We start from the raw sequence: 23,021 nt of genomic DNA on the forward strand, positions 1-23,021 counted from the left end.
CCAGATAGCAGCTGCTTCTAAGTATCCGCATCTTCTCGTAATCATCTGCGCTTATTACAAGAAGTCAGACGTGGTTATTACTGTGCACACAAAAGCGGAAAAGCGAGCGTCCCTTTCGCGTGGATTCACCGCGAAATTAAAGCTCGGGCTAAAATCCGAAAGCCGGTCGCGAGGAATGGATAGCGAATGCAGAAGAAAGAGGGAGAGAGAGAGAGAGAGAGAGAGAGAGAGAGAGAGAGTCGCAAAGGAGAGCCGACGAAAGCGAGGAAAAAGCCGCGACATGTCGCGCGGACCCGAGCGGGATTCACGCTGGAAGCAATTTTCCCGCAGCGTGATTTATTACTCGCGAACGCCGGCCTCTCGCATGTATGTACATGGACTTTAAGTTCGCGTCAGTTAGCGAGGAAATACAATATCGAAAATCGAACGCTCTCCACACGTGTATCTGCATACTGCCTCAAACAGCGTTTTCTTTGGCAAGTAAATGGTGTTGCGTGTTCAAAGGAACGGCAAGATTAATATCGATCCTTCCGCGGTCATAAAACTCTCCGTCTTAGGGGACGAGAGACGTGAATCAGCTGATTGCAATTGTTATCACGCATTTCGATGATTTTTGCTCCAACGCACTGTGGGATGTTTGGTCTGAAAAGCTGACCAAAAGCCAATTTTCTTAAAATTATTCCTGTTCTACATGAGTGACTGTCCTAGACAGTTCAATATCTGCGGGAGAATGGGCCGCTGCTTTTGTTCATTCGCGATAACATGAAGTGGTTTGGTTAGTCGGAATTTGGATATTATTCGTATTGCATGCATCGATTCTCATTTTATGACTCGTTTTATAACATAGGATCTTCGATCAGAATTTTAAGGTTCTTAGAAGTAGCAGCGCGAAATTTGTCGTTATGAATTGTTTCGAGGAAGGTATGAAGAAACATTTTAAACTATATTTATTACAATTGAATTGTTATTGACGTAGATATACGATTTTGAAAATGGCATTCAATAATGGTATCCTTTTGCATTCTCGATGTCAAACTCGAAGGATTTATACCGCAGGGTATATCCCTGTTACGTTTCTTGGATGAGATGAAAGAGTAATTTTTCTCGGATAAAATATCAGAAAGAATTAGCTGTGGGAAACCGCTAATGTAGTTTTAGTAATTACTTTTGTTTCCGTAAACGTAAATTAGGTTTTGTCCAAAAGTTATTTAGACATGAAGTTTCTTTTTTGTTTTTTTTTGTTTCATTTTGTAATATGGACATAATCAACAGAGTTCTATTAAGTTCTAACCCGTTACTAATAAATATGAGACCCGTACCAAGAACGAAATTTAAACCATTTTTAAAGGAAACATTGGATATGCTTCTTCTCACACTGAGATCCTACACTAAGAAAAGGAGATATTTTAATAGACGAAAATGATGTTGATTCTGAGGGTGGAATGCACTCATTAGATGAAGAAATTTTGAGTTCGTCTAGTTGAATACTTATTGATGTGCAATATTGTTTTCTTAACCCTTTGAGGCATGTATTTTTCAGAAAATCCGAATTACATGAAAATTTATATACGAGGGTTTCTGAGGTCACTGATGGCGCATCAGATTTTCGTTATCAGATTTTCGAAATTCAAGATGGCGGATCCAAGATGGCGGATACAAAAATTAAAAATCGCGATCATTTCCATGACATCGATGATTCGTAATCAGCGACCTTGAAAGCTAACCAAAGTATAATTTCAGCTATTGTATTTTATGATCCACCATCTTGGAAAATTAATTTTAAAATTTGAACCTGAGATTCGTAATCAGTGACCCAAAAAAACCCCAAATCTTGATTTTGAGCAAAAAATTCACTCATAGTTCGTGGAAAATGTTTTTTTTCTGTAAAAATGTGTATTTTTTGCACTTTGTTTATTTATAATAAATGGACAACTTATACAAAACACTTTTCAACCTTTCATGTATGTTCCCATATCATATAAGAAGCTAAAAAACGCAAAAAACCCGACAAAAATCCCTCAAATATGAAATATTTCATGAAAATGTGAGAATAAATAGATGGTAAGTATACTTACTACTATGCCTCAAAGAGTTAATTATTAAAATATTTTTACATATATATTTGCACACTTTATTTCATGAAGAACTTATACCAAATCTTTATAATGATCATATATATAATTAGTAGCACGTTTTAAACCGAAATTCGTAAAAAAATAATTTTGGCCAACTTTTTGGTACAAACGTTCCATTGTGCAACGGCTCGATCGATTAATAAAAGGGAGGTGACAAACGATCCACGTTCCTTGTCTCTGTATGTATGTGTTATATCAGTGCATACATGTAACACCCTCGCGTTACCTGACATTCTTCGTCGTTCCATCTTCTTGGCCCTCTTTCAGGGGCGACGAAGGCTGCAGGCTGAAACGACGGCGGAACTGATGACGGCCCTTCATCATTTGTGCCGCGGGGTTCCTGGCGACAAAAATTCATGCGTATAAAAAAAATGACGTCTCCTGTGTTATTCTCGTTGTGAAAAAAAAAGCCGCATTAATGATCGCTTCTCGAGTTTAATTCTTAAACCTCCCTCCCCCGAGGGGCGTTGTACATGTAAACGCGCATTGTGAATTTCCTCTTCCTCTTGTACTCGCGGACGGGAATTTATTATTAGTGGTCGGAAAAGGTTCTCGAGCGAGGAAAGCTGATAAAGGCGCATCGCGGGATAACCGAGTTCTGTCGTTTCTTCAGCTTTGTTAACTCTGCGCGGCATCGAGCGCAGCAACGCGAGAAGAAAACCGATACCGTCTTCTCTCCTCGAGGATCTCCCGTTCGCGTGAATTTAACGCATAAAATATGGCCAATCTTCCTTACGAGGCTTTTCACACCAGACTACCCTGTATCACGAAATTCGGCAGGTTCATCGAGGTCGCGACACCCGAAGCGACGTTGGCACCTTCATTCCAATCGAAACTTTCGACTGATGCTCGCGCCATAAAGCGAGTAAATATATTCGACTACGACGGGTATGTTCGATTGATACGACAGCCGGCTGAAACATCGCCGCCGATAAGGCTCAGCTAATCGCATATGTCGCGTTGGATATCGATCGGCATGATTGGTGATTTTAACGACGCGAACCGAACAGCGCGAGCGATACGACACGGCGATGCGGCTTGATCAATCACGCTGGAGCAAACTTGATAAACATGATGGCCATCCCGCTTGTGATTTTGAAGCAACGTAGAAGAACGTTTCATGCGAAGGAGACTTTCATCCGCCATGCCTTCATATTTTATCGTTGCTTTCTCGAGAAAGATCTAAAAAGCGTATGGACTACGCTTTTTAGATTTTAGGTTGCGGCGTAAGTTACGGCGAAACGTACGAGTCGGAAACTCCCGCGGATGTAAAAATACCACAAAGCGACTCGAAGTAATAAGCAATTACCGAATACGGTGGTTTTGAAGCGCAGTTAATCTCGAGACGATACGAGATTGACGTTGGAGAATTGGCCGAGGTAGCTCACAACGCTGTTACATGATGAGATACATGCCTCACGGGTTAACAACTGCACATCACATTTTGCCAAGTATAAGCCATTTGTGTGTGTCTGTGTGTAAGCGCACAGAATGGCGCCCAAGGCGATCCCTTTTCCGCTTTACATCATTAATCCTTTGCGCCGCCGCAAAGTTTATTGAATAGCCGCGGCACGGCGAGACGACGGCTTAAGCCGCCACCCTAAATAATCGAATGTACGTGTTCGACGTGTAAAGCGCGGCACGTATCCGCGCGGGAGTTTGCTTTTATCCCACGATCTCTTCCATATTGCCCCGCGGAAAGGCGTGCCAGCAACACTGATTGAGGAAGCAATCAAGAGCCGCCGGAGAGAGACTCGGGAAACGGCCGCTCGTGTCTTATCTTATCCGCGGCGCAACTGTTTCCGCGCGTCCGGCCGAATGCAAATCCGCTCGGACCGGCGAAACAGGAGGAATTGCGCCGAGTCTCGTGGGAAAACTCCTACGAGAAGCCGCTGTCGCGCGACGCGGCCGAAAAATCGATATTTTCGTGTTCGGCGAAACGGAATCACGCGAGGGTCGCGATAAGAGGCCACTGACAAAAAACGGCACCTGCGTCGCAGATTCCCGCGTTATCGGCTCTCTCTCTCTCTCTCTCTCTCTCTCTCTCTCTCTCTCTCTCTCTTTCTCTCTCTCTCTTTATCTCTCGTCGATGTTCCTCGCGATAGCGCGACTACTTTTCCACCTTGCCGTTCATTTTCCTTTCTTCTTTTTTCTTTTCTTCCTTTTTCCTTTCCTTTTTCAAACGCGTCACGTTTTCTTCATAATATCGGAGATACAAGGGACAGCGTGTGGTGTTCCTTTGTTATCAACATCTTTGCCGGTGGACAATATTTTTCAATCCCTTGCGGGAACGGTCCGGGCAATTCGCCGCGAATAAACAGGTGAATCGGGCTCCGCTCCCCCCGGCCCCTTATCGCTGTTTACCGTGGAACGATAGCCGTAACGTAATTTCCCATTGAGATAACCGACATCGCGTGTGTTACGTGGACGAGGCTGGTCCGGAGGGTTACTCCGGCTCGTGAAGGAACAAGCGCGATCGATAGGCGAGCGCCGATAACCGCTATGCGACGGACTGGAAGCGATATCGCCGAATCCGTCCGCTAACTGACTTTTTCTCAATTACCAATAACATGTGTTTGCGTGCTGGGGCTGGCCGATCGATTCCGCAATCGGACGCAAATTGACGTTCAAGTATTCCAACAACGCGGGGTTATTAGATTCCGCGAGCTTCTTCTTGTATTTAACGTGGCGAGTATCGTAAGACCGCAGTATCTGGGCATTTTGTCCGTCGCGTATCCTCCGTCAGTCTTCAAAGCGATATTTTTATAAGCATTTGACCGCGCTGTGCGACGCGAGGATCCGAAATTTATTGCATTCTTCCCAAATTGTGCCTCGTAAGTTTTCATGGTGGGCTCAGTAATAAATAAATGAGGGACAAAAGAGAGAGAGAGAGAGAGAGAGAGAGAGAGAGAGAGAGAAAACGGGAAAATTAAAGGCCTACGAACAAATCATTCTTTCTTCCTCATTCAATCTCCTCTCGGCGGTTGTTCGCTTCCGCGGAACTCGTTCCGAATTTACCGTTCAGGAATACCTCGCATCAGGGAAAGAAATTACAAGGGTTTCTCGAGCATTCTCACAATCCCCTTTTCCCGTACAGAGACCCGTTCAATAACCTCCTCCGTTCAACGAATCGCAATCGCAACCGTGAGCCGCAGCATGCGGACGGTATGTCGAATATTTCGCCAATCATCGGATAACGTTTGCCTTATGAAGGACTCGCGAAACGTGTGTCCATGCTCCGCGGGTAGCAGTTCCGAGACATTTCCGCACGTGCTGAATCCAAACGAATCCGAGTAAAAAACACGGACTCGCTTGATACGTTCGTCGCACTCTCTGATCCGCCTTCAAATTACAGGCTTCTTCCGAAATCGGTTTCGGAAACTTTGGTTTTGGTTATAAAGTTGGTAGGCCTTAAGTTGTTTGGTAAGTTTCAAACCTAACAATGAAGCACTTATATATCTTTGGACAAAATGAATTTAATTTTATTTTTCGATATTATTAGGTAAATCGGAAAGTTCCGTCCATCTAGTGGCAAGTAGCTATAGCTAGAACTGTCGTTAAACTCTAATGTCTAAATGAAGCTCAATGGTTTGTTTTGACATCTGTTAATAACATTCAGTACATAAAGGTATACGTTTGCATCAATAACATTGTTTTTTACTGCATCGAAAATGTCGAAATTTGAGCCAAATAAGCGTCATTTGCGCGAAGTGTTAATCTTTTGCTTCAATTGGAAGAAAACTGCAGCTGAAGCTCATCGAATGCTTGTAGAAGTTTATGGTGATAACGCTCCTTCCGATAAAACATGCAGAGAATGGTTTCGACGCTTTAAAAGTGGTGATTTTGATGTAGAGGACAAAGAGCGTTCTGGATGGCCAAGAGTATTCAAAGACGAAGAATTGCAGGCATTGGTGGACGAAGACCCATGTCAAACACAAAAGCAACTTGCAGAAGCATTAAATTGGGCTCAAACTGTCATTTCCAATCGTTTGAAAGCCTTAGGAAAGGTTTAGAAGGAAGGAAAATGGGTCCCATATGAACTGAAGCCAAGAGACGTTGAAAGGCGAAAAACCACCTGCGGAATTCTGTTTGCTGCGCAACAAAGAAAGAGGTTTTTACATCGTATCATCACTGAGGATGAAAAATGGATTTATTTTGACAACCTCAAACGTCGAAAACCTATTTGCGATCTCGGCCAACCCTCAACATCAATGCCAAAACAGAATATCCACGGAAAGAAGGCAATGCTCTGTATTTGGTGGGATTTGGTGGGACAGAAGGGTGTGCTGTACCATGAGCTACTGAAAAGTGGTCAACCAGTTATAAGGGATCTCTACAGAGGACAAATGATCCGTTTGAGCCGAGCATTGCACGAGAAACGACTAAAATATGAAACGAGACAGCATAAAGTGATTTTGCTTCATGACAACGCTCGGTCTCACGTCACAAAATCTGTCAAGGAAACGTTAAAAGCACTTCACTGGGAAGTGTTACCCCATACGGCTTATTCACCAGACTGTGCCTTTACCGACTATCACTTGTTTCGGCCGATGGCACACGACGAATGCTTCAATTTTTATAATTTATAAAGACGTCGAAAAATGGGTCTCTGACTGGATAGCCTCTAAAGATGAGTCATTCTTCCGCCGCGGAATTCGCTTGCTAACCGAAAGATGGCAAAAAGTCATCGCTGATGATAGACAATATTTTGATTGATGTACTTTTTCATTTTGTTTCTTAAATAAAGCCATACGTTTGCAAAAAAACGGACGGAACTTTCCGATTGATCTAATAGATGGTCCGGTTAGTTTTGACGGCAAATGAAACACGTTTATGTTTGAGAGACGTTAAATTATACTTTATTCAAAATAGTTTCCATCGTTAGCTATAACTTTTTCTCACTTTTCGGGCAACAAGAGAATTTTGGGATAAAAGAAATGTTCGTCCTTCCGAGCAATCTACTCATCGAGCCATTTTTGTATTTCTTCATATGATTTGAAGTGCTGGTTGGTAAAGCTGTGCTACATAAATCGAAATAAATAGTAATCGGGAGGAAGACACAGTCTGGTGAATACACGGCATGTGGTAGGACCTCCTATTGAAGTGCCGATAATTAATCCTTAACTGTTTTGCAACGTGCGGCCGAACATTATCGCACAACAAAATCACTTTGCGTTTTCTTTGAGCTTACTGGACGTTTTTGGTTTAAAGCATCATTCAAATCGATTAATTGTTATTGATAACGCACAGCAGTGATTGTTTTATTCAGTTGTAGCAACTCATAAAATACGACATTTTTCATGTCCCAGCAAATGAACAATGAAACCTTACTTCCGTGGATGTTGCGTTTTGGAATCGATATCGATGGTTGGCCTGGACTTATCCATGACTTTTTACGCTTAGGATTATCACAGTAGATCTATTTTTCATCTCCAGTTATAATTTGATACAAGAACTGCTTCTTTCTGTGACGAGAAAGCAATGAAGTGCAAATGGTTAAACGATTTTAAATAGCCAATTCAGACAATATATGTGGGACTCATCTGCCTTCTTTTTAATTTTTCCCATTGCGTGTAAACGATTTGAAATGGTCGATTTACCAACATTTAATGCTTCAGCTAGTTCTTGAAGCGTTTGAGCTGAGTTTTCATCCAATAATGCCTGCAATTCGGCATCTTCAAACTTTTTTGATTGACCTGAACATTCTTTGAGTTTTAAATCGAAATCACCACGCCGAAATTGCCGATATCAGTACTCGCATGTTTTAATCAATGGAGAAAAGTCAGAATAAGTTTCTGAAATGAATCGGTGAGCTTCAGCAGAGTCGTTTTCTTCGAATCGAAACAATAAAGCAATAAATGTCGAAAATACTCCTTACCACGCTACATTTTCAATCACACAAAAAGTATGGTTATGTTCACGAATGCACACGCCATGTGTCAAATTATTTATAGAAATGTCCAAGCTCTTTAAAATGGCGTAACAACTTTAAAAATATCTCTAGTAGATTTGTAGCTATAGCCATCTTATTAAGCCCTCAAAACTAACCGGAACACCTAATATAATTTTCTTTTAATTTGATACACTTTGTCCATTTCTTTTTTCTTCCGTCTTCTTCTTCTTCCGTCTTCTTTTTATTCCGTCAAAGCAGATCTGCAAAGCAGATTGGGTCGAGTCCTGCAAAATACCCGTTTACGGCGACAATCACTGACGCGTTGTCCTGTTGAAAAAGCACCTTTTTCTCTTTCAAATGCGGGCATTTTTTTGCGATTTCTTCCTTCAAATGTTCTGACAATGCACCAATGACAGTATTTTATTCCTGAAGATAATCGATGAGCAATATATCATGGCTACCTCAAAAAACAGTCGTCATAACCTTCCTAGCTGAATAAAACATCTTCGCTTTCTTCAGAGCAAGTTCACCTGGTGAAGTGCACTCTTTTGACTATTCCTTGCTTTCATGTGTGTAATAGTGAATCCATGTTTCGTCAATAGTCACGAATCGACGCAAGAAATCCTTTGTATCCTGTTTGAACTGGTCCAAACATTCCTTTGAAATGTTGTATTGAATGCGTTTTTGGTCCATCGTTATCAAACACGACACCTATCACGCAGTCAGCTTTCTCATATCCAAACCTTCATGTAATATTTTAAACACACGTTCAGAAGATATGCTTGCGACATTTCCTATGTTCTTGATCTTCAGTCTCCGATCATCCAGTTTGATGCATCTTATCGACTATTTCCTGAGTCGTTGCAGTTTTTGGGCGACGCAAACGGTCATCATCAAACACACATGTAAAGCTACTCTTAAACCCGGCAATCCAAACTTTCACCGCGAAAACAAGGCAGAAGCACCGCAGCTGGCAACAGAATCCAACTCGACTTTGATTTCCGTTAGGCTTTTCAAGTTTTTAATCACAGAACGATATTCAATTTTTTTCATCGTTGAAAAACATGCTGACGCGCACTATAATTGACTGTCGAAACAAAACTAGGCGTCGCACATGGCTGAACACATTTAGGAATAGTTATTAAAAAGATGTAGCTTTCTCATCTTACAGCATCTTCCGACTAGTAACGTCATCTTTATGTTCAGGCTTGAAACTTATCAAGCAACTCACGTAAACTAACTTAGATACGTTCCGTAATTGATCAGCTGATCACGCTTGAATGTTCACAGCCGTGTACTATTTCTGTTCGCAAACTTGGTTTTAGCTATTATAATAATTTTGTAATATGAGATAGAGAAATGGATAGATTTTTTTATTACTTGTTAATTGATCAGCTCATCGGTTACGTATCCAAGTTAGTTTAAGATCTACCAACTTCATAACTGAAAGCAAACTTTCTGAAACAGATTTCGGAGCAGATCTTACAATCTGTTCAACAAGAAAACATTGGTGATAATCTGAAAAGAATAAAACAAATAGTTTTTTTAAACGAAAAATAGAAGATTTTTAGAAGGTAGTGCGCAATTACCTAATATTTGATTCAGTCGCTTCCATTATGAATTATTGCTTGGCACCGTTTTTGCATATTTTTGACCAGATTTTCAGCGTATTCTGGTAAAGAACGCCATATTGTTTTTATTTTTATGTACAGTTGCTTAAAAGTAAAGACACGCTTTCCTTTAAGTTTCATCTTAAGATATGACCACACATTTTCGATGGGATTTGCGTCTGGAGAGAATATCGGCCAATCCATCATAGTTATGCCATTTTCGAACTTTTCTAACAACAGTGATTTTTTCATGGTGGACCGAAATGTGGTGATGCCACATCATTTTCATGGCGGCTTTTGATGGTATTAAGCAAGATATGTTAACCTTTTCGGCGGAGTTTTACTTGGACCTAACGCAGGATAAGACTGGAATTCGTCTGAAAGAGACACAAGATCGCTTTGTTCTCCTTCAGAGTCGTTGCATGAGACAGCCCTCTTTCTGCCAAGTCGTCAACATTTTCAGCGGTTTTGAATCTATTGTATATTTATTCACTTCCTTACGAAAGCCTCTGACTTTTTAATTGCTCCAGCAGTTGTCGCGATTGTTAATTTTGGTCCTTTAGAATAATTTAATAAGAAAAGGTTAATAAAAAAAACCGCCTCCTAACTCTTCAAATATTTTACACTCATTTTTAAAAATAATGTTTACTTTTAATGACTACTCAATGCAACTTTTTGATGTGCACTGCGTAAAAGAAGATAGATTCAAGATTCATAAGATAGATGGTACTACTATGATTTTCTACCGAAATATCATCTATAGTTTCTTGTTGAGCAAACTGTATATTTAGAAGGTGCTCCCGATTCTTGATCCGCTGCTGATCCGCCACGTCACGTCACGTCCGACAGCTGCGTTCGATTTCCGCTGCCAGTCCGCCGTCATGTTATTTCTGCGGCAATCCCGACAAGCTCCGGCGGAATGCGCGAGCTCAATGCGAACGCGGTTGACGGCGATCCGCCGCGGTGTGACGATCAAGCCTGTTGCACAATCGTTGGCATACTGCACCCGTTTCGCTATCCGTCGTAATGATCGCGCTCGCCACCCGTTGCCGAATTTTATCGGCAGTCGCGGTCGGCAATTTCGCGGCCTGGGGAATGGACTCGACGACGCATTTCCGTCGCTCTGCTTCTTCCTCTTCTTCGTCCCGCTGCTTTCGAGTGACGTGCCCTGGCGAGTATAACGACAAGCCGGAACCGGGGGATGACGCGGATGCGTCTGCGAAATTACGAGGTCATAAAAGAGGACGGGCGGCGGACTCGGTATCGTCGGGACTTCATCATCATAATCAAGTTGCGCGTTCCGCGGAACTCGAAGTGATCCAGCTTAAGAAGATTTACGCGAGCCGCGTCGTTACCACCGCAACGCCACCCTCACGTGGCTGCGTTTTAATAATGGACGACATTAACGAGGGATTCGTCAGGCGAGTAAATCTCCCGTGGAATATCCGGCCGCGTGGAGCGAGCGCTAGTGTATTACGTAAGCGCGTAATAGCATGTGCTCGCCCTCGTGTGACGAAAGTTCCTGCCGTCGTCCTTTCGTCCAGAGACGCGCGTCTGATGCGGCTGACGCACGTGCGGGTGGGTACACGCGCGTGAGGTACAACCGTGGCTTTAGCCGCGAAAACAACGGCTGATTTATCGCCGGTCGATATTCAAATTTATTCCGAGCGAGATGCGGGTGAACGGGCGCTTTCGTTCGTCGCGGCAAGTAACGCACGACGACGTACAAAGCGGGCGATATTTCATCCGAGACGGAATTCACGTGCCGTAATATCAATTTCCTGAGTAAACTGCGAACGCGCGTGGTTCCTCCCCTATCCTCCACCCTGCTCCCCCGCACTCCGATTAGACACGAGTATCCATCGGTAATTCGATATCTTCCGCGAGATAAAATAAATCACATAATTGCCCGCACGTCGTTCTGTCGCTTGAACGAGCGATGAATTACATTTGTTACGTTATTATTGACTTCCGTTGTTATTAACGAGAATCACATTTGCCCGTTATTGTTGACTTCCGTAAGGATAACGGTTTATTGAAGAGGAGATTTGCTCTCAGCGAAATGTCCCAATTTAGCGTTGAAAATACGACAGAGAAATTTGATATTCATTAACCAGTTCACTCGTAATGACTCATATGTGGGCGGGAAAAAGGTATGCTGAAACCGGTAATGACTCTATACGAGCGCCATTAATAGCTCGGCTAATTTTCAACGGATTTGCATCGAACTAGGTACCATGTTTTTTAAGTCATTGACTATGAATTCGAAATCAAATTTGAGAAATTCATAATGACGAATCCAATATGGTAGCGAAATACTCGATTTTGTTAATTTCTTTTATTAAAATTATTTATTAAGATTGACATCCCCATTTGACTTTGTGTAAAATCTTCTTTATAGAGGTTTTTCGAGTCGCTGGTGATGAATCCATGGTCGAAATTTCAAAATTCATAATGGCAGATCCAATCTGACAGCTCCAAGTGGCTAATTTTGCTATTCCATTATGGAGAAGATTATATTCGATATGTTTACGTTCTTTTGGGTTGCTGATGACAAATCCAGTCGAAATTGTAAAATCTAAAATGGCGGAGCCAATATGGCGGTTTCTACTTACTATCGATATTCCATTAGTGGGTGAAATATGTTAAAGGAAACTACTTCTTTGCCGAATGGCAATGGTGAAAACCTCAGATTTTTAACAGTCGCCAGCGACCCGAGAAATATGAACATATAGAATATGATCTTCTCCATAACGGAATATGAAAGTTTGCCATTTGAAGCCGTCATATTGGATCCACCGTTCTGATCCTGGATTCGTCACTATAGTGACTCTTAAGTAAGCTTCCATGTAAAATACGAAATTATTCGCTCTCACCGTCATAACACGTAAAAGTGAACCGATAACAGTGAACTGATTAACCGATGCGCTTGTTGGCTGCCGGTCGAGTCATGTGACTTCCGGCGACTCGCGGCTTACGTGATGCGCGACATCTGTATCAAAAGTGTGACAAGTTTGAGACGCGGTAAAACACAAGGTGTGTCTCTTGAAGTGTAATTTCACCGACAACGGGCGTGACACATTTCGCTACGTCCGCGCGCTAATCCCGTCGCTAAAGTTGCGTGAGATTTACGTCGGCGTAGATTGCGCGGGGTGTCTTCAGGATTCTACGGGAGATAAAAACGTCAACCGCGTTTACGAATTCGCTTCTGGACGCGCTTCGTCCGCCCAGGTATTCCACGCACCTTCACCGCGGCGATTTATACCGACGCGGAGGGTCCGCACGACAGATCGTAAAGGGCCGCACTGAAAACTCGACTGCACGTGTACGTCCGTCGGATTGTACTTGAGGGACCGTAAGAGTTATACGGGTTAATCCCCATGCCCGAAGCTACTTCTTATTTGTCACGTGAAGCATTACGAGGATTACACGGGCGAACGTGCTTTGAATTTCTCGCCCCCTCGCTCAAGAGCCGCGATATCGTCGCCCACCGTCTCCTACCCCGAAACTTTTGCCGTGTGATAATAAACACCTTCGACGGGGTAATCTCTGTGCGCTTATCATGAAAGCTAAAAGCGGCGCGAAACTTAATCTCCCTTCCTTTCTCGTGGTTCTCACGCGAAATTTCTCGCGACATGCGTCAGTTGTAAACAATACGATATTATACGGAGTGAACGCATGAAGCAAACGGAGTACCAAAGTTGATCAGCGTACAAGCGAGAGTTGCCTTGGAAGCTACTTGGCCGTAGCAATTTTTGCAATTTTCTCGATTGCGGGCGCATTCATCTAAAGGGGTAATTTTATGTAGAGATAATATACAAGACTCATCCGTCTTGACAAGAGAACAATAACGACAGCAAGGTCTCCCTCCGCGAATCTAGAAATAATCTTGAAGTCAGTAATGGAAATGGCTTATTATAGCTTATTGTATAATCAGGCCGCGTATTTCGAGAAATACGTCAATCAAACAAGAATAGACGACAAAGCGCAGAGAGTCAAGAGACTGGTTAACAAATGACACTTATCTCTGTTTCGCCAAGTGACGTTAAATGTTCTCCCTTCGCGGACGAGTGATTAACGAAATTAAAATGCTCGAGACGAGAGTGGAGCATCGGAGAGCCAAGCGAAGCGCGAAGATCGTGCAAAAGGGACGTTTGTGCAAACGTCTTGCGCTGCTATCCGAAAGATAGAAAGGGATTTTCTGCGAATTCCGCGCGTACAATCTCTTACGTTGGACGCAAAGGCTGCGCGATTTTTTCGTTCCTCGTGCATCTTCCCGAAGAGATGTTCCCCGAAGAGATGCCCCTCGAAGAAATTTTTCACTGGCGCTGGATTGACTTCACCCGTCGATATTAAACGTTTCTTAAATTTTAATATCCTCACTGATGCTTTTTAAAGACCTTACAAGAGAGGGAGCAGCGGGGAATATCTGTCGAGTGAGAGATCAATGGCATAACTCTTCAGGGCAACAACTTACAAAATACACAGGAAGCCCCCGGATTTTCTCGAAAATCGTTTCCGATAGCATCCTGAGCAAACAGGCGCGATTCACGATTGTTTACGCTTGATTTTTCAGCCGGAGAGAGAAGACTGTTTTTTCAGGGCCATTGGCAGGACAGACAGATCCTTTCCGCAAATATGGCTTATAAGACCTCGTGTGGTACACGCGCGGCGAGCGGACGAGGCTGACCTTCTATGCATGTTCTATTTACGCGAAATGCTGCGAGACGAGCAACAAGAGGACAATAACAATAGCGAAATTTTCTGCTTCTGCGAGTCTGTAAATTATTTTGAAATCAATAACGCAAGTTGATAGACGCTTATTGTTGATAGAGAGTATTTCGAGGAATATTCCGGGAAAAACAGTTTAATATGTTTTAAATATGTGTAATTTGTAATTGTCCTTCACATGGAGTTAAACTCGAACCAAGTTAAACACGAATAAAAATCAAATATTAAATAAAAAAGTAATTATATTAAATTAAAAAATAACTTAATTGAAATACATCCTTAATATATGCATCCAAATAAAATTTAAATAAAATTAATAAAATTTGAATATTAAAATTAAATATTAAATAAATATATTAAGTAAGGTTTTAATGAACATTTAACTTGACTTTCATTTGAGTTCAACTTGGTTGAAAATAAGGGGCAAATATGAAAGGGCCATATTTAAAAGATATTTAACTGTTTTTCGCGGCAAGGAGATCAGATCAGACAATAAAGTCCAAAGAGTCAAGACTGACTGACGAGTGATACTTATTTTATCAAGTCGCGCTAAATATTCTTTTGATTTAATAAGTAACCACATTAAAATGCTCGAAGCGAGAATGAGGACATCCCCACAGGTAGACGACAAAGTTGAAAAATCATCGAAGCTTATTTAGACGAGCGAGCTGAACTGCATTCAATATTGTGAAAATATTCACGTATATTCCGAAGAATTTCCGCGACACATATATACACACGACATATATAATTTTCGCTCTCTAGACCGGGCGAAACGATATTCCACAACATTTCGTTCGCTGCGGATGCATAAATCCTTAAGTATTTATCCTCCCGCTTCCTGTCGTTGTTTCAGTTCGCGCTGTACTAGACGATGAGAAAACTTTCCCAGCCTGTAGCGAATAAATCGCGATTCTACAACGGGCTGCTGCCCATACAATTGAAATACGAACAGATACAGAGTGTTTAAAAAAGAATATTAAAAAAGAATTTAAGGGCAAATACTCACAAAATGGAGGCAAAAAGCCCCGATAAACAAGGGTCGGAGTTGTAAAGAATTATTTATTTTAATTAAAGCAAGCAACTTACTCACTTCTGGTGTATTCTTCTTTTGTATTCTCTGATGCAATTTGTCTATGTCATTTATCGGTGAAGAGAGTGACTTGCTTTAAAAAAATCCCTAAAAAATGTCTCCTCGCTTTTGCTTGGAATGTAAACAAATGTCTATTTTCCTCCCATTTGTACACACGCTTCACCAAGCAATTGTTAGTCACATATCCTCGTGAACAGTGAACAGTTGCGGAGAGCTGTCACAAAGTTTTCACAGTACGGTAAGAATGACATCGTGTTACTCTAATGGAGAAGTGGCAGAAATGCATTTTCTTCTTTTTTCCTCCATTTTGTGAATATTACCTGCCCATAAAGTCCTGAGCTCTTTTTTTTTAATATTTTTTTAATATTTAACTCTGTATACCGTCGGGATGTAAATTTGTGTTATTCGCGAACTGCAGTTCACGAAAGTCGGGGACAGAGAGAGAGAGTGAGGGAGAGAAAACGGCGAGAGAAAGGAGTATCTTGATGTCCCAGGCGGATCCCAAGTCCCCGAAGAACTCGGCAACCTCACGATACCCTTTTCGCGAGTTGCTGAGCTCGCACGTTTACCTTGGACCCTTTCGAAGATGCTGCGCTCGATGTGTGACAGAAAAACGAGACATCCTCCGGCGGTATCTGCTGATCGCTTATGCCGCGGTAACTTACAGAGGAGAGAATTTCGCAGAAGGATAATATAAGGAAATCGACTACATGCGCGGCAGGTTGGGGAGCCGGCGCCGACTCGAAATTGATTTTACGAGCACGAGTCCTCGTTGATAAAGGTAGACGAATACACAAATCCCTCATTTTAAAACTGATTTTACAGAACGAGAGCAAAATTACCACGTGAGGGAATATTGAAGAATACATAAATCCCTTATTTTTTCATCGATTCTCCCGAGCACTCCAGGAAAGGATGAGGACAGGCGAGACGAGAGAGCTCGTCGGTCTTCCCGATTCGGAATATATTAGGTCAATCGGAAAGTTCCGTCCGTTTTTTTGCAAAACGTATGGCTTTATTTAAGAAACAAAATGAAAAAGTACTTCAATCAAAATATTGTCCATCGTCCAGCTATGACTTTTTCCATCTTTCGGTCAGCAAGCAAGTTCCGCGGCGAAAGAATGACTCACCTTTGGAGGCTATCCAGTCAGAGACCTATTTTTCGACGTCTTCATAAGAATTGAAGCATTCGTCAGCAAGTGCGTGTATCATCGACCAAAACAAGCGGTAGTCGGAAGAGGCACAGTCTGGTGAATAAGTCGCATGGGGTAATACTTCCCAGTGAAGTGTTTTTAACATTTCCTTGACAGATTTTGTGACGTGAGGCCGAGCGTTGTCATGAAGCGAAATCACTTTATGCTGTCTCGTTTCATATTCTAGTCGTTTTTCGTGCAATGCTCGGCTCAAACGGATCATTTGTTCTCTGTAGAGATCACCTGTGACTGTTTAACCACTTTTCAACAGCTCATGGTACAGCATACCCTTCTGATCCCATCAAATACAGAGCATTGCCTTCTTTCCGTGGATATTCCGCTTTGGCGTCGATCTTGAGGGTTGGCCGGGATCGCAAATAGTTTTTCGACGTTTGGGGTTGTCCAAATAAATCCATTTTTCATCCCCAGTGATGATACGATGTAAAAACCCCTTTTTTTGTTGGCTAGCAAACAGAATTTCGCAGGTGGTTTCTCGCCTTTCAATGTCTCTTGGTTTCACTTCATATGAGACCCATTTTCCCTCCTTGTAAACCTTTCCTAAGTCTTTCAAACGATCGGAAATGACCGATTGAGCACAATGTCATGCTTCTGCAAGTTGCTTTAGCGTTTGACATGGATCTTTGTCCACCAATGCCAGCGATTCTTCGTCTTCGAATACTCTTGACCGTCCAGAACGCTCTTTGTCCTCTACATCAAAATCACCACTTTTAAAGCGTCGAAACCATTCTCTGCATGTTTTATCGGAAGGAGCATTATCACCATAAACTTCTGCAAGCATTCGATGGGCTTCAGCTGCAGTTTTCTTCCAATTGAAGCAAAAGATTAACACTTCGCGCAAATGACGCTTATTTGGCTCAAATTGCGACATTTTCGATGCAGTAAAAAACAATGTTTATTGATCCAAACGTATACCTTTATGTACTGAATGTTATTGACAGAGGTCAAAACAAACCATTAAGCTTCGTTTAGACATTAAAGGTTAACGACAGTTCTAGCTATAGCTACTTGCCGCTAGATGGACGGAACTTTCTGATTGACCTAATATTTGGAACGTGAGCGAGAAGCGCGCGTCAGGCGTACTCTTTTACGTAGTCAGCTTCCGTGTATCAATTTGTAATTAAGCGCAAGGACACACGCTGATCGATAGTACAGCCAAGTATCGTCCCGATACGCGCAGGCTCGCTTGCGTTAAGTGCGATTCAAAGTGAATTAAATCGCGTGCATATTCCGCGCGAGCGAGCGCGCGCGAGGCTGCCGGCAATTTAATATACGCCATGGCGAATAATAGGTAGACGTTGATACCGGCCGCGGCATGCAAAATATTATGAAACCGACGCGCTTTCATTGTCTATTATTACCCGGCGTAATGCACGAAACTGAGAACACGACCCGCTTGTACGTAAGGCCGCGTTTACAATGTACCGACAGACGAGCGGAGTCAGATGAAAATCTCTACCGTTCCCTCACTCTCGCCTGGCAAACACCCGCGGGAAATGCGCCGCGGCGGAGCTTAAGGGGGCCGATTCGATAAATCAAAGTCCCCATATTGTTAAACACGACGGCTATTGTACGGGCGGACCGTATGACCTCGCCGACGGCGAGATACAACACGTTGCGAGAACGTGACGTCGCCAACGTCGACGCGACCCCGCTCTCGCCGGGCGAAAGGAGAAGACCGACGAGATCGCCGGTGAACGGAATAAGACGATGACGCCGAGGCGAACGGAAAAAACGGGGGGGCTGGCCGACATATCCCGCGTGGCGCGCACCACGGGACATCGCAGGTCCGCGCAAGAGGGAAAAAAAAAAGGACGAGAGGGAGAGCGCAGGAAGGGGAGTGAGGGTGATGAATCGCATCGACGACCCTCGTCGTCGCCATCGCCGTCGCCGGCGCGGTGCTTATGGTAGTTCGCGCTGGTGCCGGTCGTCGTCGTCGTCACCGCCATCGTCGACGACGTGTAAACCGGATCGGTGCAATACGACGAAACCCGACAGCACGGAGCCAGCCGGCTGATCCGACTGACTTTCCGGTCGTTGCTCCACTTTACGTACACCAACGATGACCTACGCATCGGCCGCGCGTGACGCCTGATTATCCGGCCGATGTGGGGCGACTTCGCGGTGTGGGTGCGTGCGTGTGTGTGTGTGTGTGTGTGTGTGTATACGCATGAAATACGCGCGGCAGATTTCACGGCTCCGCGCAATTCGTCCGCGCGATTACAGCCGGTACGGGCCGGCCGAGCGAGCTGAACTCATCCGGAAAGACAGGCGAAAGTAGTCCGGATCGAATCTTTCGGCGGGGAAGCGCGTTTAGGCGTTTAGACTATCAGGCCGAATTTCGCGCCTTCGTGAACACCGGCGCGCTTCGCGCAATTTGCGCACGGCCGACACGTCTCGCGCGCGAGACTCGTCCATTGGGGTGTTACTTCAATCCGCAACATCCCTTCAAGTGACGTCAAAGTATCGACTTCTGACACGCGAACCCGCCTGCGTAGTCGCGTTAACATCGAAGCGTACGCGCTTCTGCATTCAGCACTATCGGCTGGTCACGAGCTCCGACTCGAGCTCCGGCTCGTTGGAGCGCATCCAGCTTAACGGATCCCGCTAAAGCGTATCTACCCGTATCGCCCACGCGGCCGCAGCCGCACGGAAACTCCCGCGAGTAATTTTACACAAGAAGATTTGCCGAAGCCCTCGTGGGGATGTGCTGGCCGCGCGCGAGATCGGCGAGCACGCGTTCGCATTGTAACGGAGTTGTGTAAGCGCGCAAGGTGGTCGAATCAGGGCGACTGAAATACTCAAGAGTCCGCCGACAGCTTCCGGCATTATTTGCTGATAAATTGATAATCGGCTTATCTTAGTTTTAGTACGCTGGTTTATTCGACCTAGTTACCATCGCGAGAGACGCTGGTGCTTCGCACGGGAGTGAAACGCGCGCGAAGTTTCTTTACTTGATGAGATAAGAAAGATGATTTTTAATCCTTGAAAGCTATCATAAAAAAATCATGTTAGCGTTATCATATGTCATGCAAACAATAATTTCTGTACTTTCCATTTAATATTCAATAATAATGAAGCATTTGAAACATTTAATAATTTTTTCAAATATTTGGGGTGAAATGCCACCCCAGAGTGTTTCTCGTTCTAGAAGTCAAAAAATCAAACAAATGCAATTGAACGTTTTATTATTAATGAATATCAGATGGAAAGTAGAGGAGTTTTTGTTTGCAACGGGTAATTGAACGTTCAAAATCGAAACAAAATTTTCTCTCTCGCACGGGGTAAAATTTCACCGATGGCGGCCTGTCAGAATTAATGCATAAATAATAAATAACTGGTATGTGTTTTCAAGAGGAAGCACATCGCGAATTTCACGAATATATGTTTGTTGTTATTTCGTTATTTTTATTCCGCCCCCGTTTCTTATCGACGCGAGCTTCGTTTCCTGAATTCCCAGGAGGCAAAGCGGACTGAAATGAATGGCCGACCAACCAAAGCATCCCACATGTAATATACACAAAGCCCTGTCGGTTCCCCTTGCGCATTCACGGACTTTGGAATCACGTTGCCGCCATTCGAATGTTTACACGATTGCGTACCTGCGTAGAATATCTCCCACTACATTACAACGACGTATCACTTCCTTCGACGGTACATTGTTATTTACATATACGAACATATACAGGTTGTTAGGATTCAGGACTTTGAGGGCAGACAGCTTACTGCTTACACGAAATGCTTACATGCTTACACGAAATGCTTACACGAAATGGAGGAAGAAAGTCCTGATAAACATGAGATGAAAAATTAGTCGCATTAATTTGTCTCACTTATGAACAGTTATTTATTTTAATTAAAGCAAATTATCTACTCGCTTCTGATGCTTTTGCAAAGTTTATAAAAAATTTTCTACATGTCCTCCTTCTATTTCTATACACACTTCACATCTTGCCATAAAATTACGAACTCTCTTAAAAATTCCCAGCTTTGTTCCAACTACTTGATTGGCGCTTGATTTTGTATTCTCTGATGTCATTTGTTTAACATTTAAATAGGTTCTTCGGTGAAAGGTGAACTGGACCAGTCTCATTGTCCCATCGTTCTCCTGATTTAAACCTTAAAAGCTACCATGGGTGAAATTTTACTCAGTCTTCATCTTATTAAAAAACGTAACCACATTAACAATATTAATTTTATATTTATTCACATTACTAGTAGAAACAACATTATGATGAAATAGATCAATTCTCGTATGTACTTTACTATAAACAATAACAAGGAAAATTAGCTTGGGGTAATATTTGAAGGTAACTTTTAAGAGTTAAGTCCCGTAGACTTTTTTTATGAGGTTTCTTAAGAGCATGGTATATTCTTCACCGATAAACGACATAGACGAATTACGTGAAAGAATACAAAATACCCGTCAAATAATTAGAACAAAGCCGGAAATTTTTGAAAAAGTTCACAGTTCTAAAGTGAAACGTATGCAGAGATAGAAGGACATGTAGAGAATCTTTTGTAAACTTGCAAGCACCAGAAGCGAGTAGGTCATCTGCTTTAATCCAAATAAATAATTGTGCTTTAGTCTAAATAAATAAATAACTATTAATCCAAATAAATAACTGTCCATCATTCCGAAAATATCAATTTTTCGACCCACGTTTATCAGGACTTTTTCCTTCTACTTCGTACCAAGTATCATCTCCCTTTAAAGTCCCGAATCCGTTTCTTTTAAACACCCTGTATATCACAAATGTCTACACATGCATACGCGGAACGAACTCTTCGCACGATTTCATTTCATTGGTTTACGGCTCATGAACACGCTCGCAAGATGCTAATGCGACGTAGAAATTGGATTATTTCTGTACACGGAGAGATCGCGAGCAGTTGATCACATATCGGCGCTCGTGCTATAAATTAAGCGATATCCTGCCGCTCGTGCCGCGCTCGTACGGTCGCCTAGATTCCCCAAGCAATTCGTCCGATCGAATAAATCCGCCATCGCGCATCTCTTTGGCGTAGCATCGGCACCGTGAGCCGCTTCCACCATCGCGAAGCTCTCCGAAGCTGAATTACGGTTCTTGAAAAGCCATCTGGCTCTTGATGGCCATCTCGCCATTAATCATTCGTAAAAAGGTCGACGATTCATACAAGTCGGTCCGCAAAGAGCCAGGCCGGACGTTCCGTTTCGAAAAAGGAGAAAGACCCGATCCGCGCCATTAACATCAGAATCAGAGACTCTCGGGACGGGTCAACGGCTTCACCACTACCAGCAGCAGCAGCAGCGGAGCAGTCAGCAGCAGTAGAACCGACATCACCAAAACATCACCGAAACTGGAATAACGTCCTCGCCGACCCGATTGGACCCGGGAAGCGATCGATAACGTCAGTGAATTTCTTGCATGTCAAGATAAGAGAGGGAGAAAGGAAGAGAGAAGGAGACAAGAGAGCAGAAGAGGCAGAAGGAGGGAGCGCGCGCAGAGACACTCGACGCCAATTTTATCGCCCCTCCCTCCCCCCCTCCGGGCGCTTCATCGCGATTTCTCACAAACTTTTAAAGCCGTTAGCGCGACTCCGGCTTACAAAGTTAAGTTTACGGCGCATAAGACACGGGCTGTTTTATGATGTTACACGAGCGAGACGGAGTCTCCTAATCCCGCCGCCGTCGCTCGCGATCGCATTCGCGGCGAGTATCCATAAAAGAGAGAAATGTCTGTACAAATTTCTACACGCTCGCCGATTCCCGACGGCTAAACGAAATTAGCGAGACCCGGGATTGTCGTCGGGAACGGGACCGTCGCGAAATTCAGTTCCGCTCTGTGTGTCATTCACAGGGACGAAGGAGCTTGCCGGTGTGTTGGTTCTTCCACCCCTTGCGCGGGTTTATTAAAAGCTCGCAAGAGCACGTTTATATAGCGGGGAATCGGATTCGTCCGCGTTAAGCGATTAATCGGAGCTCCGCACACAGCCGAACTCGATCGCATTTTGACACACGGGCTGAAAATTTACCAGTGACACACAAGTTTGTAAGCTTAATTCACCGTACAGATCTTGAATTTAGTCGTTGAAGTTGTTTCGAGGGTCACGTATATTTCCGACACAAATCATCGAATGAAATTCTTTAACCCTTAAAGAGGATCTTTAACGCTATCATCAAAGGAAGTCAATGCTGTCATGGATGAATTTCATCCCGCTATATTTTTTTTATTTTAGAGATAAAAAGAGTTAAACAAATGCAAATGAATATTTTATTGTTACTAAATATTATATGAAAAGCAGGGAAGTTATTGTTTGCAGCGGATAATTTAACACTTAATAAGAACGAAACAAAGGTCGTTTGAA

The 23,021-nt window shown here is 43.2% G+C and overlaps 1 protein-coding gene across 2 annotated transcripts in view; it reads right to left on the bottom strand.

Moving 5' to 3' along the window:
- LOC105188861 (ras-related protein Rap1) overlaps positions 1-23,021 on the bottom strand; it is a 59,237-nt gene that overhangs the window by 5,287 nt on the left and 30,929 nt on the right. For both annotated transcript variants that reach the window (XM_011150538.3, XM_025305178.1), the window contains one exon: positions 2,362-2,475. In XM_011150538.3, the coding sequence (XP_011148840.1) occupies positions 2,362-2,459 (98 nt within the window). In that variant the 5' untranslated portion in view covers positions 2,460-2,475. Of the gene's footprint in view, positions 1-2,361; positions 2,476-23,021 lie in introns of those variants that run through there.

Source organism: Harpegnathos saltator, unplaced genomic scaffold, assembly GCF_003227715.2.
Source record: "Harpegnathos saltator strain DR-91 unplaced genomic scaffold, Hsal_v8.6 scaffold677, whole genome shotgun sequence".
Taxonomy (NCBI): Eukaryota; Metazoa; Arthropoda; class Insecta; order Hymenoptera; family Formicidae; genus Harpegnathos; species Harpegnathos saltator.